This window comes from Zeus faber (assembly GCF_960531495.2).
Source record: "Zeus faber genome assembly, chromosome: 22".
NCBI classification, from domain to species: domain Eukaryota; kingdom Metazoa; phylum Chordata; class Actinopteri; order Zeiformes; family Zeidae; genus Zeus; species Zeus faber.
Genome location: NC_137209.1, coordinates 11982334 through 12000120, shown reverse-complemented (window position 1 = coordinate 12000120; position 17787 = coordinate 11982334). Strand labels below are relative to the sequence as shown.

The 17787-nt window shown below is 42.5% G+C and overlaps 1 protein-coding gene across 1 annotated transcript; it reads right to left on the bottom strand.

The window, feature by feature from the left end:
* Positions 1 to 345: 345 nt before the first annotated feature.
* LOC307247126 (cadherin-5-like) lies at positions 346 to 16378 on the bottom strand (the record flags this gene model as incomplete). The annotated part of the gene is made up of 12 exons (XM_080023192.1): positions 346 to 432; positions 2766 to 2905; positions 7522 to 7618; positions 8271 to 8380; positions 8770 to 8903; positions 9001 to 9143; positions 10093 to 10200; positions 10577 to 10809; positions 11181 to 11348; positions 14812 to 14934; positions 15336 to 15603; positions 16193 to 16378. 12 exons carry the CDS (start codon positions 16376 to 16378, stop codon positions 346 to 348), a joined length of 1797 nt encoding a protein of 598 aa, XP_079879318.1.
* Between the last annotated feature and the right edge of the window lie 1409 nt (positions 16379 to 17787).

Genomic DNA, 17787 nt, shown 5'->3' with positions numbered 1-17787 from the left:
GGGGAAAATGTTGGTACGGCTATAAATGGAAGTGTTTGGGAATGGAAGCAGTAGCATTGCCGAAAAGTTGGGGTCAAGCCAAATCCGAATAAAGCACAAATAGTGGGTTTTTACAGATATGTATTTCATACAAATATAAAAAACAAAAACATTCGGAAATGGTGAGTCTAATCATAACCATGGCTCGAGCTGCAAAGACTCGAAACTGAAACACGTCCAGTCTCTTCCCATACTGGTATTTATATTCTTAAATTGTATAATTTCTCTTCTTTAAAATGACACTCAGACCCTAGACATGTCTTTTACAGTTAAGGTAGCCGTGTGGGGACATCGGGCACAAACACTTCACTTGCACAATGGCTGCACCGGAGTGTGGAGCCGGAGGGAGCGAGCGGACAGGGAGAGGTAGAACAGGTGCCGAATGTTCCTTTTCTGGAGGCAAAGGGTGTAGGACAGTTTGAAAATGATCACACTGATTGAATAACGTTGGGTTAGGGTAATTGCGTTCAGGGATGGGGGCTCTGTCAGCGGAGGGAACCGAGTCCGTCACAGAGAGACAAATCGACAGGGAGTGAAGCCCTGGTCTAAAAAACAAATTAATTTGTTGCCTCGCATGATATTAAACAACTCTCGTGCGAGCATTACGTTATGTATCCGTAACGTTGTAGGAACAGACTCCATACAGAACCTTTCCGTAAAGGAGGCCAATTTGTGAATGACAACCTACTGCCTGCCTTTGCTGGTTATTTTTATGGGAAAGGGGGGAAAGGGGAAAGGGGCTTAAGCGTCAGAGCCGCTGAATTCCTCTGTATGTGTTCTTAGACATGAAAAGGAGCTTGTCTTAAAAGGCAAAATGTGTTTCTCAAGATGGAGCAATTCAGGATCAATCAACTGCCTCCATCAACGGACAGATCAGCATTTATTGGTAATAAAAGATGATCTATCACTTCACAGTCCAGATGCATTATGGCGACTGCGACAAACAAATGGAGTGTGTTCTACATTTCCTGGATTCAATTTACAATCATTCTCTCATGTTCAAGTTCAAGTTCAAGAGATTATTTGTCACATACATACACATACGGTCGTACATATATGCAGTCATGTCTGTTATTTCCAATGTTTGTGGGCAGAGGCTTTCAGTTGCTTTCTTAGCCATGACTGCTTAAGGCTTTAACGTGGTTCTGTGTGACTCCTGACATCTTTGAGATGTGCGCAATGTCGCAAACAGCCTGAAACTTACACATCTGTGATGGCTATACGCAGCCTACACAGCATGGTGTCAAGACACCTCTGTACACTGGGTGGCACTGGACCCTAAAGGTGCAAAGCACAAACTTGCTCGACCAGGAAACTTCATTCATCATCCAACTTCAGCATGAGGCATAACAAAAGCGAGTTTTTGTTGTGGTGTACTCACTATGCTTGCAATGCTTGTTTGTGAGGAGAAGCTGCTGCTTTGATGAAATGCAATTTGATACAAAATGCAAAACAAATCTTAAAGTGTGTGTCACTATGTCATTTTATGTAATTCACGCAATGCACAATGCCATAAAAGGCTGATATGCAGAGCTCGGGGCTAGTAAGAAATTCAGCTCCAGCCCCAACCAGCTCTCCAAAAATATACATGTGTGCATGTGTGCGTGTGTTTGTGTGTGTGTGTGTGTGTGTGTGTGTGTGTGTGTGTGTGTGTGTCCGTCCATCTTCACTTACCCAGTATGGCCGGAAGGCAAACCAGTACGATTATCAGCGCAATAACACCAACATCCATCTTAGAAATGACTTTACACTCCTTGTGGATCCGCTTGTCGTCACATGGACATACCTAAAGTATGAGACCAATTGATATTTCAATCAGTCAATCAATAAATGTAACATAAAGCACATTTGTCAATGTCTAGCAAATCAATTTGTATATTTCCTGTGCCAAAAAAAGTAATAATATTTTGCTCTAAGCAGCAAACAAATCTTATTTACTACACATAGTATAGAGCAGTGTTTTTGTTTTTTTTCACCACACTAGTGAGAGCTCACCTGGTGCACCGTGAACATTTTTCAAATTCCACTTATTCCAAAAATAAACAATGGAAATTATTTTGCAACAAGATTTCAAGGCTCAATGATGTTCCAGACAGAATACCAGCTCCAGCAGAACAAGTTTCCCTCTGAGAGTGAGGACCTTTCGTAGTGATGAACGGTTTGACTCCTTTTTAAAACCTGGTTCTTGATGAGTCACTCAGTAAAAAGAGCCTGATTTTCCAACTCTTTTTTTCCATTTCGTTCAGTTGGTGTCACGTACGGTGAGCGAGGGAGGACTTCAGGTGAACGAGTCACAAGAATCGTTTTGGCTCTGAGTTGTAAATGCATTTCTCACAACAATCATTTAATTCTATCAAAACTATTTATTTTGGTGGAATGCAAAGAGTATCAGCCACATTCAATATGAGTTGGGCCAAATGCCTGGGCCTTTTTTATCTTGGACATTAGTTTAGTCCTCAGTCATTATTTTTAGTTCGTGAGTAGAACATTCAATCTCTTGTCCACTCTTTCCAGCGTGACTTTCCTACAAACAAATCGTTTGTGAGGCTTGCATCACTATTAGGCCTGAATAATAAGCAGTTATACATGCTTCTTACATGTTTAGTGGTTAAAGGGATAGTGGTGCGTCGTGTCATTGTAGAGGTGGGGAAACACTGGCAGAGTGCGAGAGTGAAGCTGCATTGACAAATGCTGACACACACACACACACACACACACACACACACCTTGATGGGCACTTGAACAACACTGCTCATAGGGGGGCGTCCTCCATCTTCAACTCGCACCTCCAGCATGTAGTCTGTAGGGTCATCCAGGCTGAAATGGCCGCGCTTCAATCTGATGTCTGCTGTGTTGTCTGAGTTGTCTGAAATACAACACAATTTTAACATCACTCATAACAGAAGCATGAACACTGTGAGACACTGTTTTTCACTCAGAGGCTTTGGTGATGTTCCCTCCATTCTAAACCATGTTGACAACCTGTATCCCTCAATTCTGGGTGTCATTCTGGTCCTCTGATATTTTGGACTTGGTCCCTGCCATAGGTACAAGGGAGGTATCAACAGGCAGGTGCTTGACTTGAAGGACATGTCGTACCTGCTCACTAGTGACAGAGATAGAATTCTGCACAACTCAGTTTTGAAAGCAGTCCATTTCTAAACACACTAGTTCTCATCTCCTTCACCTGCCTCACTCCCTCCTAGACTGGGGGGACTCAATTTCAGCATATAGATAAATAGATCCAGCTTTTACTGGAATAGAATAAAAACACTAGACGAGACCCAAGATGATAACAGAATGAAATCAAATGAAATAAAACGACACAATAGATCAAAATAACAGAAAATAACAGATTAGAGAGAAAACAACTTCAACAAAGGCTACTGGAGCTAATTGGATGGTTGAGATGATAATAAGTGTAATTAGTCAGATCTCCTCCCAAAATAAGTTTCCTTGGAAGGCCAGGGGAAGATCTTCTCTACAGAATTCTCTGTATTATCTGTATGCACAAAAACTGCCAAAGGAATTAGAAATTGAAATTGGGAATTTATTTAAGTTTGTGGAAATAAGATAGAAAATTAACTTTACATAGCACATTTCATAAACAAGGGCATTTCAAAGTACATTCCATACATTGTAAAAGGCATTATATGAAAAAAGTGCAAATTGATGAAGTGCATTTTACTCGCTTACGGAAGTTGCTCATTGGTAATGTATGATTTCGCTGAGGAATGTACACACAGAGAACAGGGACATACACATTCAGCATAAAGACTGACACATTTGTAATGTACACGCTAAATAAAAACACATTGTCCCTTCTTCTGTCAATCCATACTGTGCTGTTAGATAAAGGCAAAGATGTTCAAAATATATAAAAAATAAATAAATTGTTTACCTGGTTTCCTTGACTACCTAACCCATCCCTCTGCAGGGGTTTCCATTCAGCGTGTGAATAACTCCGGTTTGGTATTGTTTAAAAAATGACGATACCAGCACCCAAGTGATACCGACACCAATGGAGAACTTGATTCGATACATTTTATTTTTTTCGACTATACCCATTGTGGTGTGGGGTGGTTTGAGTTTAAGACCCTGTCTTGGGTCTAGGTAATTGGGCCTGGGATCAGGGTTTGTGTACGCCTGTTGCCCATTAAAGCAATCAACGAGCAACAGGTAAAACCCCCATCCCCACATACAAACAGTGAGAGCCTCTGTCATGACATGTGTCCATCTGCTCCCGGCTTGTTCCATCTTGCCACTTTCTACAATAAAGCGCTGTGCTTGCAGCATCTCTGTCTGTGTCTCTGTGTCGGAGGGCCCTGAAAAGGCCACTCGGTAGCAAGCACCCATCATGCAAATGGAAGCGTTCAGTTGCGTAAAATGCCACCACTACTCCCCATGCAAATTATTTTTTACAAATACAATTTGAAATTATTGAATTATAGATTAAATAACTACAAAACTGTACAATGAAGTATTTGAGCAGTGTAATTTTAAACAAATTGCCAGTGTCCAGGAGGAATGATTACAGCGAGGAAAGTCTCTTGCACTTTTCATATGGACACATGACTGCTGTTTTACGATAGACATTAAAAATGATGGACCTATCCTTTGACAGACTGTTGTAGCTGCTGCTGCGGTAGTGAGCCAATAACACATTGCATTAAATCGAAGAATGCCTGCGGTGATTGGCTGCAAAAACAATACAATTCATCTTTTTTTTCTGGATCTGGGTACAAAAAGGACCTATTGTAGGTATCATTTGACTGGAGAAGTTTCGGTACTACTTGGTATTGGCTTTTTTTGATCGATGCTTTGGAGGTACTGAGTACCAATAGCCAACACTAGAATTCACGCAACACATGTTTTTTATTTGGTGTGCATATAATAAATATACACGTCTTCATGCCAACTAGTACATGCAGCTGTAGTACAATTGATTTTTGTAGTTATAATATCAAATGTAAATATAAGTCTTGAATGAGCCCTCCACTGTGACGGTAGAACACCACCAGGCACGTTGCCACAGCGTATGGGCACTACATTCTGTGAGTGCCGCTTCCTATTAAAACTGCTATTGGAGCTCCACCAGGTCAGCTGCACGGGGCAGTATTTCTGATTTTTATAGGTCTATTTTTCTTTTTTCAAATGCGTGCGTCTACACGAGCCTTTTCCATACAAACTTGAGATATAACTCAAGCCAAATATTTATGGCAGACGACTATTAAAACATTTTGTATGCCTTAAACTGCATAACTGCAAGACCTTGTTTAAGGGAAAAGTGTCTGCAGAGATCATATGACATTGTGAGACAGTCTAAACAATCAAAATGTTGTTATGTGATTTTTAAACAAGTAATAAGCAGAAAGTTTTATATTTGTCACACAATAACTAATAAAATAATTGGCAGTATTTCAGACATCAAAGTTATTCTCAAATCAATGTTAAAAACATGTTTAAATGGCTGGTTGTTTCCAATACTCCTTCCCTCTCTACAACAACATTGACTCATCTAAGACACCGCCACAGCACTGTCGGACCTGTACGATGTGTTGTGCGGATTTCAAAACAAACATCCTGACGAGGCTGTGGTGGTGACTGGGGACTTTAACAGGGCCAACCTTGAAAAAGTTCTGCCTAATTTCCACCAACACATCACGTGTGCCACCAGGGGAGATAGAACTTTAGACCATTGCGACACACCTTACAAGAACGGATACAAGACCGTCTCGCTCCCTGCTCTCGGGAAATCTGACCACGTCACGATCTCGCTGGTTCCCATTTACAGGCGTGATTACGGGGGAAGTGAAGCGGTGGACGGATCAATCGGAGGCTGCGCTTCAGGACGCTCTGACTGACGTAGACTGGGACATGTTTCAATCAAGTTCGTCATCAAGTGACGTCAGCGAGTTTACGGAGGTGGCAGTAAGCTTTGTAGCTGCGCTAGCAGACAACATCGTTCCCACGGTGAACGTTCGGATATTTCCAAACCAGAAGCCGTGGGTTGATAAATCCATCCGCTGCGCTCTAAATGCTCGCACGGCTGCTTACAACGACAGTCTTGTAGACGGAAATATGGACAATTACAAAGCGGCGTTGTACAATCTGCGGAGGGCGGTGAGGGACGCTAAACGGACGTAGAGAGAGACTGTGGAGCTACAGATGGAGCGGGGGGGACACAAGACGCCTGTGGGAGGGGCTGCAGACAATAACAAACTACAAGAGCAGCTCCTCCCCAGCCACGAGTGTGGACGCCTCCCTTGCCAACGAACTGAACTCCTTTTATGCGCGGTTCGAGTCTGGCAATAGCACCGCTAGCTCGCCGGCTAATTGGAGTTACACCGCTGGGGATGAGCGCGCACTCTCAGTGTCCGCGCACGAGGTCAGCTCTGTTGCGGGTGAACACCAGGAAAGCCACGGGCCCAGATGGCATATCTGGGCGAGTACTGAAGACCTGTGCTAACCAGCTAGCTCCAGTGTTCACTACAATATTCAACATCTCCCTGGCTGAATCAGTGCAGTTCCCGTACCGGCAGAACAGATCCACGAATGACGCGGTCTCCCAGGTACTGCACACCACGCTCACGCACCTGGATGGCCAGAAGGGGGCCTATGTGAGAATGCTGTTCATCGATTTTAGTTCAGCTTTCAACACCATAGTCCCCACCAGACTGGCTGTCAGGCTGAAGGAGCTCGGACTGAATGCTCCGCTGTGCGCCTGGATCCTGGACTTCCTCACAGCCCGCCCCCAGGTGGTCAGGGTGAGGAAGCACATGTCAAGCTCCCTCACCCTGAATGGAGGATCCCTCCAGGGTTGCGTCCTCAGCCCCCTACTATACTCCCTGTACACACATGACTGTGTGGCCAGGTCCAGCTCCAACACCATCATCAAGTTTGCTGACGACACCATTATCGTGGGCCTGATCACCGACTGCGACGAGAAGGCCTACCGCCAGGAGATGGCTGACTTGTCACTCTGGTGCCAGGACAACAGCCTCCACCTGAACGTCAGCTGGTTGTTGTATACTGTGCTGTATTATCCCAAACACTACCTCACTTTATTCACATGCCACTTTAATTCACATGCCACTTTAATGCACATATCTGCATATACAGAACATAATAGCCTATTCCATATACATAAGCATATTCCCTCTATTCCATTTTATTTTATTGTATTTTATTTTATTCTATATATTTTTATTCTATTCTATAAGTATTCGACTTACTGTATTACGTTTTAGGAGTCAGTTAGTTGGTCTATTAGAAATACATTTTTCACCGGGTGCGTTGCATTACATTTCACTGCATATATGTATGAAAGTATGTTTATTTATGTGACGAATAAACCTCCTGAATCTTGAATCTTGAATTTGATATTGTTCACAAGCCTTTATTTCTTTATTTCTTTCACTACAGTGTTTAAGGAAAACAAATGATGAATAAACTATTTGTCCAACCGCCACAGGGACTTACTGGTTGTGATGGAGAAGGTGGTTGAAGGTTGAACGAGGGAGAAACTAAAGAATGGAATCTGGTCATCTGTGTCAGTGGCGTTTAACCTTCCGATTACCTGAGAAGCAGAGAAAGACTCGGTTTCAATGTAATACATTTATTTCATTGATTGATCACATTTGTGCTTTAAATTTCAAAAAGGCATCTATCTATGTATCTACATTTTCTCACACCTGACCTGACCCAGGATCAGAGCGGCTGCAACACACACTCAAGAGAGAGGAGCCCTGTCATGACCTGTGTCCATCTGCTCTGGGGCTTGTTCTATCAAGCCCCCTCTCCACAATAAACTGGTGTGTCTACAACCCCGTTTTCTGTGTCTTTGTGCCGGAGGTGCCTGAACACGCCACTTGGGTGGTGTGTGGTAGTCGAAACTGCCACACTGGCACCTGAACAGGGACTCTCCGGCACGGGGAAGGGGCACAGAAGGGCTGTCCCAAGATCCCCTGGAGCCACCAGTGGGTCAACCGGCGGCCCAGCACAAATCCTCTCCTGACTGGCAGCCCAACCAAGGGTGTCTGGCGGAGGACCGGGGAAGCAGCAGCCGCAGCAACCACCACAGGTAACTGCTGGCAGCTAGCGTCTCCGCCCAGCAGCCACCACCGGGACCATTCAGTGCTGGAGGTCCCTGAACACCCCACTTGGGTGACGCGTGGGAGGCAAAACTGCCACACCAGGCATCTTGGTTAGTGAGATAATGCATATCTTACCGTTCCTGCCATGTCATTCTCACAGACAAAGACCTCATCCCAAACTAGTTCTGGTGGATTAGCATTGATGTCCTGAACCAGAATGTTGACCTTGAAAAAGGATTCCAGACCTGAAGAGGAGGAACGAGCACATGGATTGTCACACATCAGTCATAGTAAACACTTAAGATACAAAGGGCATCTATGCAAATGCAACCACTCATTTTTTATGCTTCATCATAATAACGACCATTATCATAATGATTGTTATTATAGTTAAGTAGGAATTGCAGTAGTTGTACTAATAATGGTAGTGAATAATGGTGGTAGTGCTACTACCCTGAATCTGTCAAATACCTTAAGAAGAAGATATGACTTGATCAGAGCTGTTTTATCTAACTGTGTGTGTGTGTGTGTGTGTGTGTGTGTGTGTGTGTGTGTGTGTGTGTGTGTGTGTGTGTGTGTGTGTGTGTGTGTGTGTGTGTGTGTGTGTGTGTGTGTGTGTGTGTGTGTGTCATACCGCCTGGCTCCTCCTGAGCTCTGACTTGGAAGATGTGTGTGGCCTCCAGCTTTCTGTCCAGCTTCCTCAGGGTGAACAGCTGACCTGTGATGGGGTCTACTCCAATCGGACAGTCCTTGTCTTCTATTGAATACCTAGAGGAGGAGGGATTACCACTAATAAATAATTTTCTCTGTATTACTTTAGTGTGGAATATATTTTTATATAAATACTATATAATGTGTGTCGTACCTTATGCTCTTGCTGGCCTTGTCAGGATCTCTGGCGCTCACGGCCCCTATGTTGGTTACCATGGTTTCCTCCATCACGCTAAACTTGTAGATAGGCCTGGTAAACATCGGGGGCTCGTCCACATCTATTACCTTGACGTTCACCTGTCAAATTTAGTCAGTTCAATACCACTGAAACATTTTGTTTATACATACATAAACACTTTCTTCTTCAATCCTAGAATCACATTTTTTAGGATTGGCTGGCTTAGTTTGCACATGTTTTGATCCATTTTGCTTTTTTTATCCAAACCTTGAGAGCTGCCCCTGTATGAGCACAGTCTACAGCTGGCTAATGAGCTGCTCCTCTATAGCAGGTTGGGAATGTTTTTCTCTTTTAAGGTTGCTTTCGTGCTATCAACCACAAATAGAGTGTAATGATTGAACAGGGATGTGAAGGATATCTTCAAACTGACACTTCACGAGTGATTTCACTACAGATTTTGCAGAAGAGCTATTCTTACCATTACAAACGTTCATACTACATTACACATATCAGGTGTGGTTAGACAAATTAGTCAAGCACTTTGTGTCCCATGGACTAGAAAGAGTGTTTTATCAGATGCCGTTCATTTACCATATCAAATACCAACGCTCCAATTTCTATACTGCAAGGCCTCATTCCAATGACCTCACGAATGGTTTGATTTAGTTTTTTCAACAAACTACTCTCCATAATCATTGGTTTACGGTTGAGGACAAAGGGGCGATGACAGTTTCCTGTCATTGTAAACAAACACAGCTTGATTCAACTGACCAGGACTAAGACAAGACCACAGTGAAGATAATGGTATAGCACAGAGCTGGAGACCACGGCCCTATAGCATCATCTCTACCAATAGAAAAATGAAATGGGCACAGTCTCAAATCAGCAGGGAATTCAGTTACAACAAGGTTTTAACATTGTAAATTCATGTCTGTTGAGAAGACACAGACTGGAAACTGTTCTTATTTTTCAAGCGTGGGAACCAGTGTGAGTCAAGCTGTCTTTTGAATGTGGGCCTGGAAAACCATTTGAGACTTTACATGTGTCTGTATTGCTGTGACAGCTCACCTGGGCGCTGGTGATGGCACTGTCTGCATTATCAGCAGGGGTCTCCAGGTTGTTCTCCCACACATGCACAGTGAAACTGTAGCTGCTCCTTGTCTCATAGTCCAGGACCTTGAGTGGGAGGGTGGGGTTATAAAGAGATGACTTTAACCCTCCAAAAAAAAAGCACCACTTGGAGATTAATTAATTAATTTTTAATGCTAAACTGGTGCTGATGGGTTTCAAAGCCTTCGACAAGTTTTCCAAGCACACTAAGTTCGTTGTCAGCAACCTCACTATTGAGACGGACCAATAGAAATCCAGGATGCCCAATGGACTGGTTGTGTGGGAGATACCAGCAGGTGAAGAAGGTTTGAAGAAGAGTTCCTACAGGTGGATGTTGCTGCTTATATTTAAACAAATGTGTTGGTTTCATCTTGATGTCATTCTTTCATCCCTATCCAAAGACAGCCCTCATGGCTTTGAGTTTCCCTGCCGCTGACCTCACCTGTCTGAGCATGAGGTCTCCATCTTTGACTGGGCTGAGTTTGACTTGAAACATGTTGTCAAAGGGCTGCGTGATGGTGAAGACGGGGTCTTTGTTCTGGATCTCGTCTCTGTCCTCCAGCGTCAGAGTACCTATGGTCTCATTCAGCTTCTGGTCTTCTGGGACCTGAAACTCGTACGTCCCTGTGGACGGGGAACGCAGCTGGTGTGAAATCTGCGACTTCCACTGCTGTTCTAAACACAGAATGCATTTTCCATCCACAAAGACATTGATCTGTCAGTCATTTAAACAACTTTGATGTAGAATTTCCATTTAAATGCCTTACATTTTCACATATATTAATGTGTTTAATATTACATAAATAAGAATAACATAATTAAATAAGCTTATAGTGTCATTTATCGTACCCTAAAAGGATGTATTATTCTACATGCAAACATCACTCAAAACAATACGTTGCTGTTAAAATATAAATAGAAAGTGCAGCACAAACACTTCAGTTCCAATATCATTAATACTGTCCCTGGACGGCCCTGACTCCACTTCTCAAATGGTCTTTATTGAATTCCATGAAGTCATGTTTAGTTTGTACTCTAGTCCTTACGTCTGGTGAAGGAGGCGATGTTGTCGTTGATGTCAATGATGGTGATGGTGACAGAGGTGGTGGCCGTGTGGCCTGTGGGGTAGCCATCCAGGTCCTGGGCCTGGACCACCAGCACATACTGGCTCCTGGTTTCACGGTCCAGGGAATCAGACCTGGATGTGACTACACCTGGAGAGAGAGAGACTCTTTCAAACCCAGATTTTGTAAAATGGGACAAACACCAAATAGAAACACTGAACGCAGAATTCTGTAAGAGCATCCTCCATGTCCAGAGGAAAACCCCAAACAACACATGCAGGTAAGAATTAGGCCCATACCCACTAATCATTTATATTGAAAAAAGAGCAATTAAATTCAAAAACACAGAAAAATGAGCGACTGCCTCTCCTATCATTATAAAGCCTTGAAACCAAAAGATGAACATAGAGAAGAGTCCCCTCAGTCAACTGGTCTCCCCTCAGAAAAGGAGGTGACTACACACCTTTATGTGTTTACCTGTTCTTCACCTTTATTACATTTTTTTGTCATGTCATTTTTTTATTGTTTATTTCACTTATCATTGTTGTTATTAAATATTGTTTCCTCTTTATCGGCGTCGTTGCTACTCTATTTTTTTATTTCATTATTGTCTTAATGTCTTTTCCTTGTTGTGTAACAAAATAATTATCTTATTATGGTTTATGCTTTGGTAACGTAAGAATGCTTGAGAGACTTTTTTGACCTGTAAGGTTTCTTTATGAGGGAAAGGGACAGACGGAGAGAGAGAGAGAGCTTCAGCTACTGTATATCCAGCTTTTTCTTTGTTTTTATTCTTCCTGTTTAATCTTTCCACATCGTAAAACAGTAAGTGATCGTCCCTTTATGCCTATTTCTGCATTTGTTTTCATCCTGCAGGTGGAAATAGTGATGCAGGCGTGTTTTTTCTTATTTTTATTTTATTTTGAAGTGCAAATGGGCACTGAGATTCTGTTGGAAACCGTTGTATTATACATGGACTCAAAGAGGTCCCCAGCCCGACTGTTAGGATGTTTCCTTCAGTAGTTGATCATTATTTACTCTTTATTTACTTACCATTTGCCGCTAGAGTGCGAGCCTCCTGTTTGGTGCCGGTGCATATGGCGTCGCTAGCTACCGGGCGCTTCTTTCAGGGTGACCACATCTTCCCGGTCAGAGGTTAGAGGTGAAAGGTTAAGAGCAGGAGTTGGGAACAAACGTGTCTCCGTAGAATTACGTCTGGTCTTTAATGTTGTGCGTCATTGACAAGATGTACGTTTTCACTGTGTCACTGAACCTTCCTCTTGAATGTTTTTATCTATAAAGTATTTGGTTGGAGTTGGTATGTAGGAATGCTCAGCGCAGCGTTAGGCTAGGCAGTTAGCTTCCTGCTAGCGAGTGTAGTTAGCCTGTCTTGACATTTATCTACAGTTTATATTGAGTACAAAGGCTTTATTCAGGTTTGTTGGTGTTTCCTAGCCTTTATTAACTAAATATGTATTACATATTTGCATAAAGACTTGTAGATTTGTATGAACGTATGAATGTGTATGTAACAAATAAACCTCTTGAATCTTGACTCTACAATTGATGTTTGTATCACTTATTTCATTTACATATGACATACTTGAGATATCATTTACCTAATTTCTTTGTTTCCTTTATTTGTTCATCTTTCACACACACACACACACACACACACACACACACACGCATAAATACTTAGTTGTATCAGAACGCCACTCCATGCCTGGGGGGGGGTTAATCAGAATATCAAGTTCAAGTTCAAGAGAGTATTTGTCATATACATATACATATGGTCATACATATATGCAGTGAAATGTCATGACACCAGGTGATTACGCACTAAAGCTCTAAAAGCTCTAAAAATACTAAAAAATACCAAAATGTGCGTAATCGACACGCGGTGCTCGCGCAGGCAGCCGCAAGGGGAGGCGCCACAATCGCGATTCCGGGTTCTATAATTATATAATAGCATTAATTGACTGTGTTGTACTAAATATACATTTAAATTCTGCAGTACACAGAAAGTGAAAGGGCGATTTCACAATAATTCAAAGTCCTGCCGTAAATGAAAGTGAAACACTGGAGAGAGACTGATCCAAGATGCTGAAGGGCCTGCTGCCCTTTCAATTGTCAAGTTTGGATGAAATAAAATAATATAAAGCCAAATAATATAAATATTTAAGCAGGCGTCGCTGTGTGGTTTTAGTGGGAAAAATGAAGACAAGAACTACTTTCCCGACATTTTTTTATAATCACTGCAGGAGAATAACGGGGCGACAACAGTGTTTTAATGAATCACATATTCCAGAATATGTAACTTTGTTCAGCCGGTTGGAAAAAGGAGAAGAGGTTTGAGTATCCTGGCAGGATATGAGTATTCATGAGCTACACGTGGTAATATATGAATATTCATGAGCTACACTTTCTGAAAACGTCCTCATTGGTCGAGTCCAAACGAGAGTTTATTGGTGGAACTGGTGTGAGTGGGAAAACAGACTGGATCACATAACAAGTGAGGTGTCTGGAAGGTTTGAGGTGAATAGGTCACTGAGCTCCCAGGGTTGAAATATAGTGCGGGAATAATAGTAACGTATGTTACTGTAGATTTACTGCCTTATTGTCATAGGAAGAGCGAAGACAACAATGGGTCTAATCAGAGGTCCTATGGGAGAGAAATGTTGTTTCCTCCAGCTTGACCAGAGGAGGAAATGTTTAGACTTATGACAGGACATAGGCTGAGCAGGCACCTATGGGTTGGAACCAGATGTGGTATGTTATCTCTGTAAAGCTTTAAAAGCGAATGCTGAGCGTCACTTGGGAGAGATTCCATCTGGCTCGGGTCTCTCCCAGGACATCCATGGCAAGTCTGGTTTGATGCTGATTTGTGTAATAAAATTATTATTTTATTCAAGTCAGTGTCAGCGGTCACTCCTTCATTTTTCGACACATCACACCCATCAAGAAATTAAACCACACAAGCTTCAAAGAAGGTGTTTCATTACTGTCATCACTATCACACCTGTATCTCAGACAATAGTTTTGTTGTTTATCTATAGGGTTCATAAACTTAAACTGGGGGGGATACAACTGGCCCTCATGGCCCCTGGTGGCACCGGGCCCGAATGAGATACAGAGAAAAGTTATATAAAACGGACACACCCATCCCTGGTTCTTGTTTTCGGTGTGGACACCTCAAGCCCCGGAGTAGTTGTGAGCCGCTCGGCAGGGATAGAACCAACTCAATAATATTCATAGCTTCATCATGGGAGGCACAACGCCACAGGGAAGGTGTGTGTGTGTGTGTGTGTGTGTGTGTGTGTGTGTGTGTGTCTGTGTGTGTGTGTGTGTGTGTGTGTGTGTGTGTGTGTGTGTGTGTGTGTGTGTGTGTGTGTGTGGCCATTTTATTGTATTTTATCTCAGAAAAAAAGGAAACGCTGTTTGTTGAGAATTTTTTGTATTTATGAATTGCGTCACGGGCCTGACAAATGGTCTCGGGTGCCGTATACAGCCCAGAGGACGGAGGTTTCCCCGCCCCTGATTTATGAGATTTTGAATGTTAAAACATATAAATAATATTTATTGTCATTATGAAAACAGCCTGGCAGCCTACCTGTATAGCTGTTGATTTCAAAGGCAGAGAGCTCTCCCTCTGGCCTCAGAGAGTACCGTAGAGCTCCCTGAGGTTGTTCAGGGTCGTCAGCATCTGTCGCTGTCACTGCAACCACTTCAGTTCCTGTTTTAGGAGAAGTAAACAGTAAGAATTCAGTCACAGGACCGCTCCACGTGAATGTGGACAAGACACAGTGGAAAACTCCACTCAAGAGGATACAGGAAAAATATCTCAGCAAGAAAAGATCTGTATTTAATTGCATCGTTGGAAATGAAGGGGAAACAACAGAATCTTTAAAGGAAACTTTCCTATAATTCAAGATGATGAATGGCCTCCATATTCTGTTATGAATGTAAACACATTTCAGAGCTTTAACACCTCACATGGAGGTGACTATGAGCTTAACTGTTGTAGGAGAAATGCTTCATGGTTACATTCAATTGGCTTTCGTTGGACTTTGAGCCTTTATGTGGAATAGGACAAATGAGCGACCCAGCAGCGTTGCTGCTTAACAGCATGCTCACCAATTCTAGACCTCTCCTTGATGGATCCACTGTATGTTGTTGGGAAGACGGGGACGCTGCCGCTGGAGAACACCTCGACATCTAACAGTATAGAGCCCACCAGCGTGTTATCCCCGTCATACATCAGAGCCTTCAGGAGGTAGCGGCTCTTCTCCTTTTGGTTCAGAGTCTTGTTGACAAAAAAACGTCCTTCATCGTCCACAGTGAAGATGGAGTTCGCACCCTCACCTTCAAGGTGATATCTCTTCACCTTCTGGAATGACCCGATCTGTACAAAAATAAAAATAAATTGTTTCACTACTTTTCTTTTCTATTATTGAATTATATTTTCAATTCTATAAAAATATTTTAGTATTTTGATCAAACCTTCACTACCTTTCAAACTTACTATAAATGATGGGTTGGGTCACATTTCACAAACCGCATTTCAACAATAAAATCTGAGTAAAGGAATCTCCAGAATCTCAAGGTTAAAGGTCAGTGAACTACGGGACGAGGGATGAACTGATACTAGTTTAACAAGCTCAATGACAAAGACCCTACACCAAGAGACATATGTACCTCCAAATATCTACATAAAGGTTATGAATGAATGAATGGATGAATGAATGAATGTGAAAGAATATAAAGATTTTGATATTTAAGAAGTGACTTGATTTGCCTATTTTCTGAAACAGCGATATTTAAGATGTCTCTGATGGAGGAAAATCTATTGTATGTAAATATGGATTTTATATCACAGATCATGGTGTTGTAACAACCCTCATGTCTATACTGTTGAGTGGAATGGATCAGTGCTCTGTATCAGATGGAAGCTAAAGTGTAGCACTCGGAATCAGTGAAAAAACAGGACCTACCCGTCCTATCACGTAGGGGCTGGTATCAACCCTCCCCTCGTACATGTAGAGCGTTTGCCGGTGGATACCCCTCTTCTGCCTCAAGAGGTCGGGGTGAAATTCCTTCCTCACAACGTCAGAGGAACCAGAGGAAGCTGTCTCCTCTCGTGTTAGAACGAGGGTTAAGGCCAGGACCATCAGCCCCATCGTCCATGTCTGCAGTCCAGCCATCATCTAGGATGAGAGAGGGAATTAATTAATGTGAACAGCCATTATTTTAAAGTATTATTCTGTTTATTTTCACAAGTAAATGAATGTAGTAAAATGTACATAATTACAAATAAACCTGTTCAAAATAAAACAAACAGAAAGCACTGAGGAGACCAGAAAGTGTTTGAAATCCCTGTTTGTTATATTTACTATATGCTCTGGGCATAGCAATTACATATTTCCATGTTTTAAATGCATTGTTGAGAGGCTTTGAAAGCAGAGATAGACAACAGTTGAGTCCACCTGGCTATCTTTTGGAAGTCATGTTTACCCTCTTCCAAAATTCACAAAGCCGTAGAGGAAAGAATAACTTTATTCTGTCGTTCTTCTCAAAAATAAATAGTAATACCATACAAACTTACCCTGCGTCTCAAGGTTAGGAAATCGATCCTAACAGTCCCCAAATTCAAAGCAATGCTAATTTGATCCAGTAGGCACAGGGGTAGAGGTATTTCATCAACTTTCTTAACCTGGAAACTTCTCCAATCGGCAACGTGCTTGGGAGAGGTCGAGCGCTGTCCTCATCCATGAGGGAGGAAGTGGACACTTGGCAGCTAGATCAGCCAAATGAGTGGTCTTCTTCTGTGAGGTGAGGTTTAACAGCCGTTTGCATAGGAGGAGCGTTGTGACGTCACAAAGACATCATATGCCGATGACCCGGTTGACCTGGCTATGTGGGGAATTGCCCTCATATGCTTACATGAGTTTCCATGACGACAGGGTTTGTGCTGACAGATACACAATAATATTAGGCAAAATAGTAAGTAGGCGTCGCTGCCAGAACACTCTACATATAGAAGAAACTAATTGTCATTGCACAGAGTACAAGAGCTGAGACAACAAAATGCATTTTACTATCCTAGTAACTGACGTATCTAGGCATCACGGGACTAACAAACAGACTGTGTGGGCGTCATGGTGGCAGTTTCTATTAATTGTATCTTTAACTCATGGCCCTAAAAGCCTGATCACTGTTTACCAATGAGATACACATTGCTAATGAACAATGCTTAAGTTATTGTTCTTATTCATCATAATATCATACTATTAATAATAATCATATTGGATAATGTCAATATTTTGTAGTATTTACCAGATAACTATTGTATTAATTATTCATTCATTGTGGCACGGTGTTGAGTGCATTGCACTGCGGCCTCACAGCAAGAAGGTCCTGGGTTCGATTCCCGCCTGGGGCGCTGTTGGCACCGTGCTCCGGTGGGTTATCTCCCAAATAGGAGCCTTTCTGTGTGGAGTTTGCGTGTTCTCCCCGTGCTCACATGGGGTTTCCTCCACCTCACGTCAGTAAGGACCCCCCTCAAAAACATGCACCCATCATTGTCTGA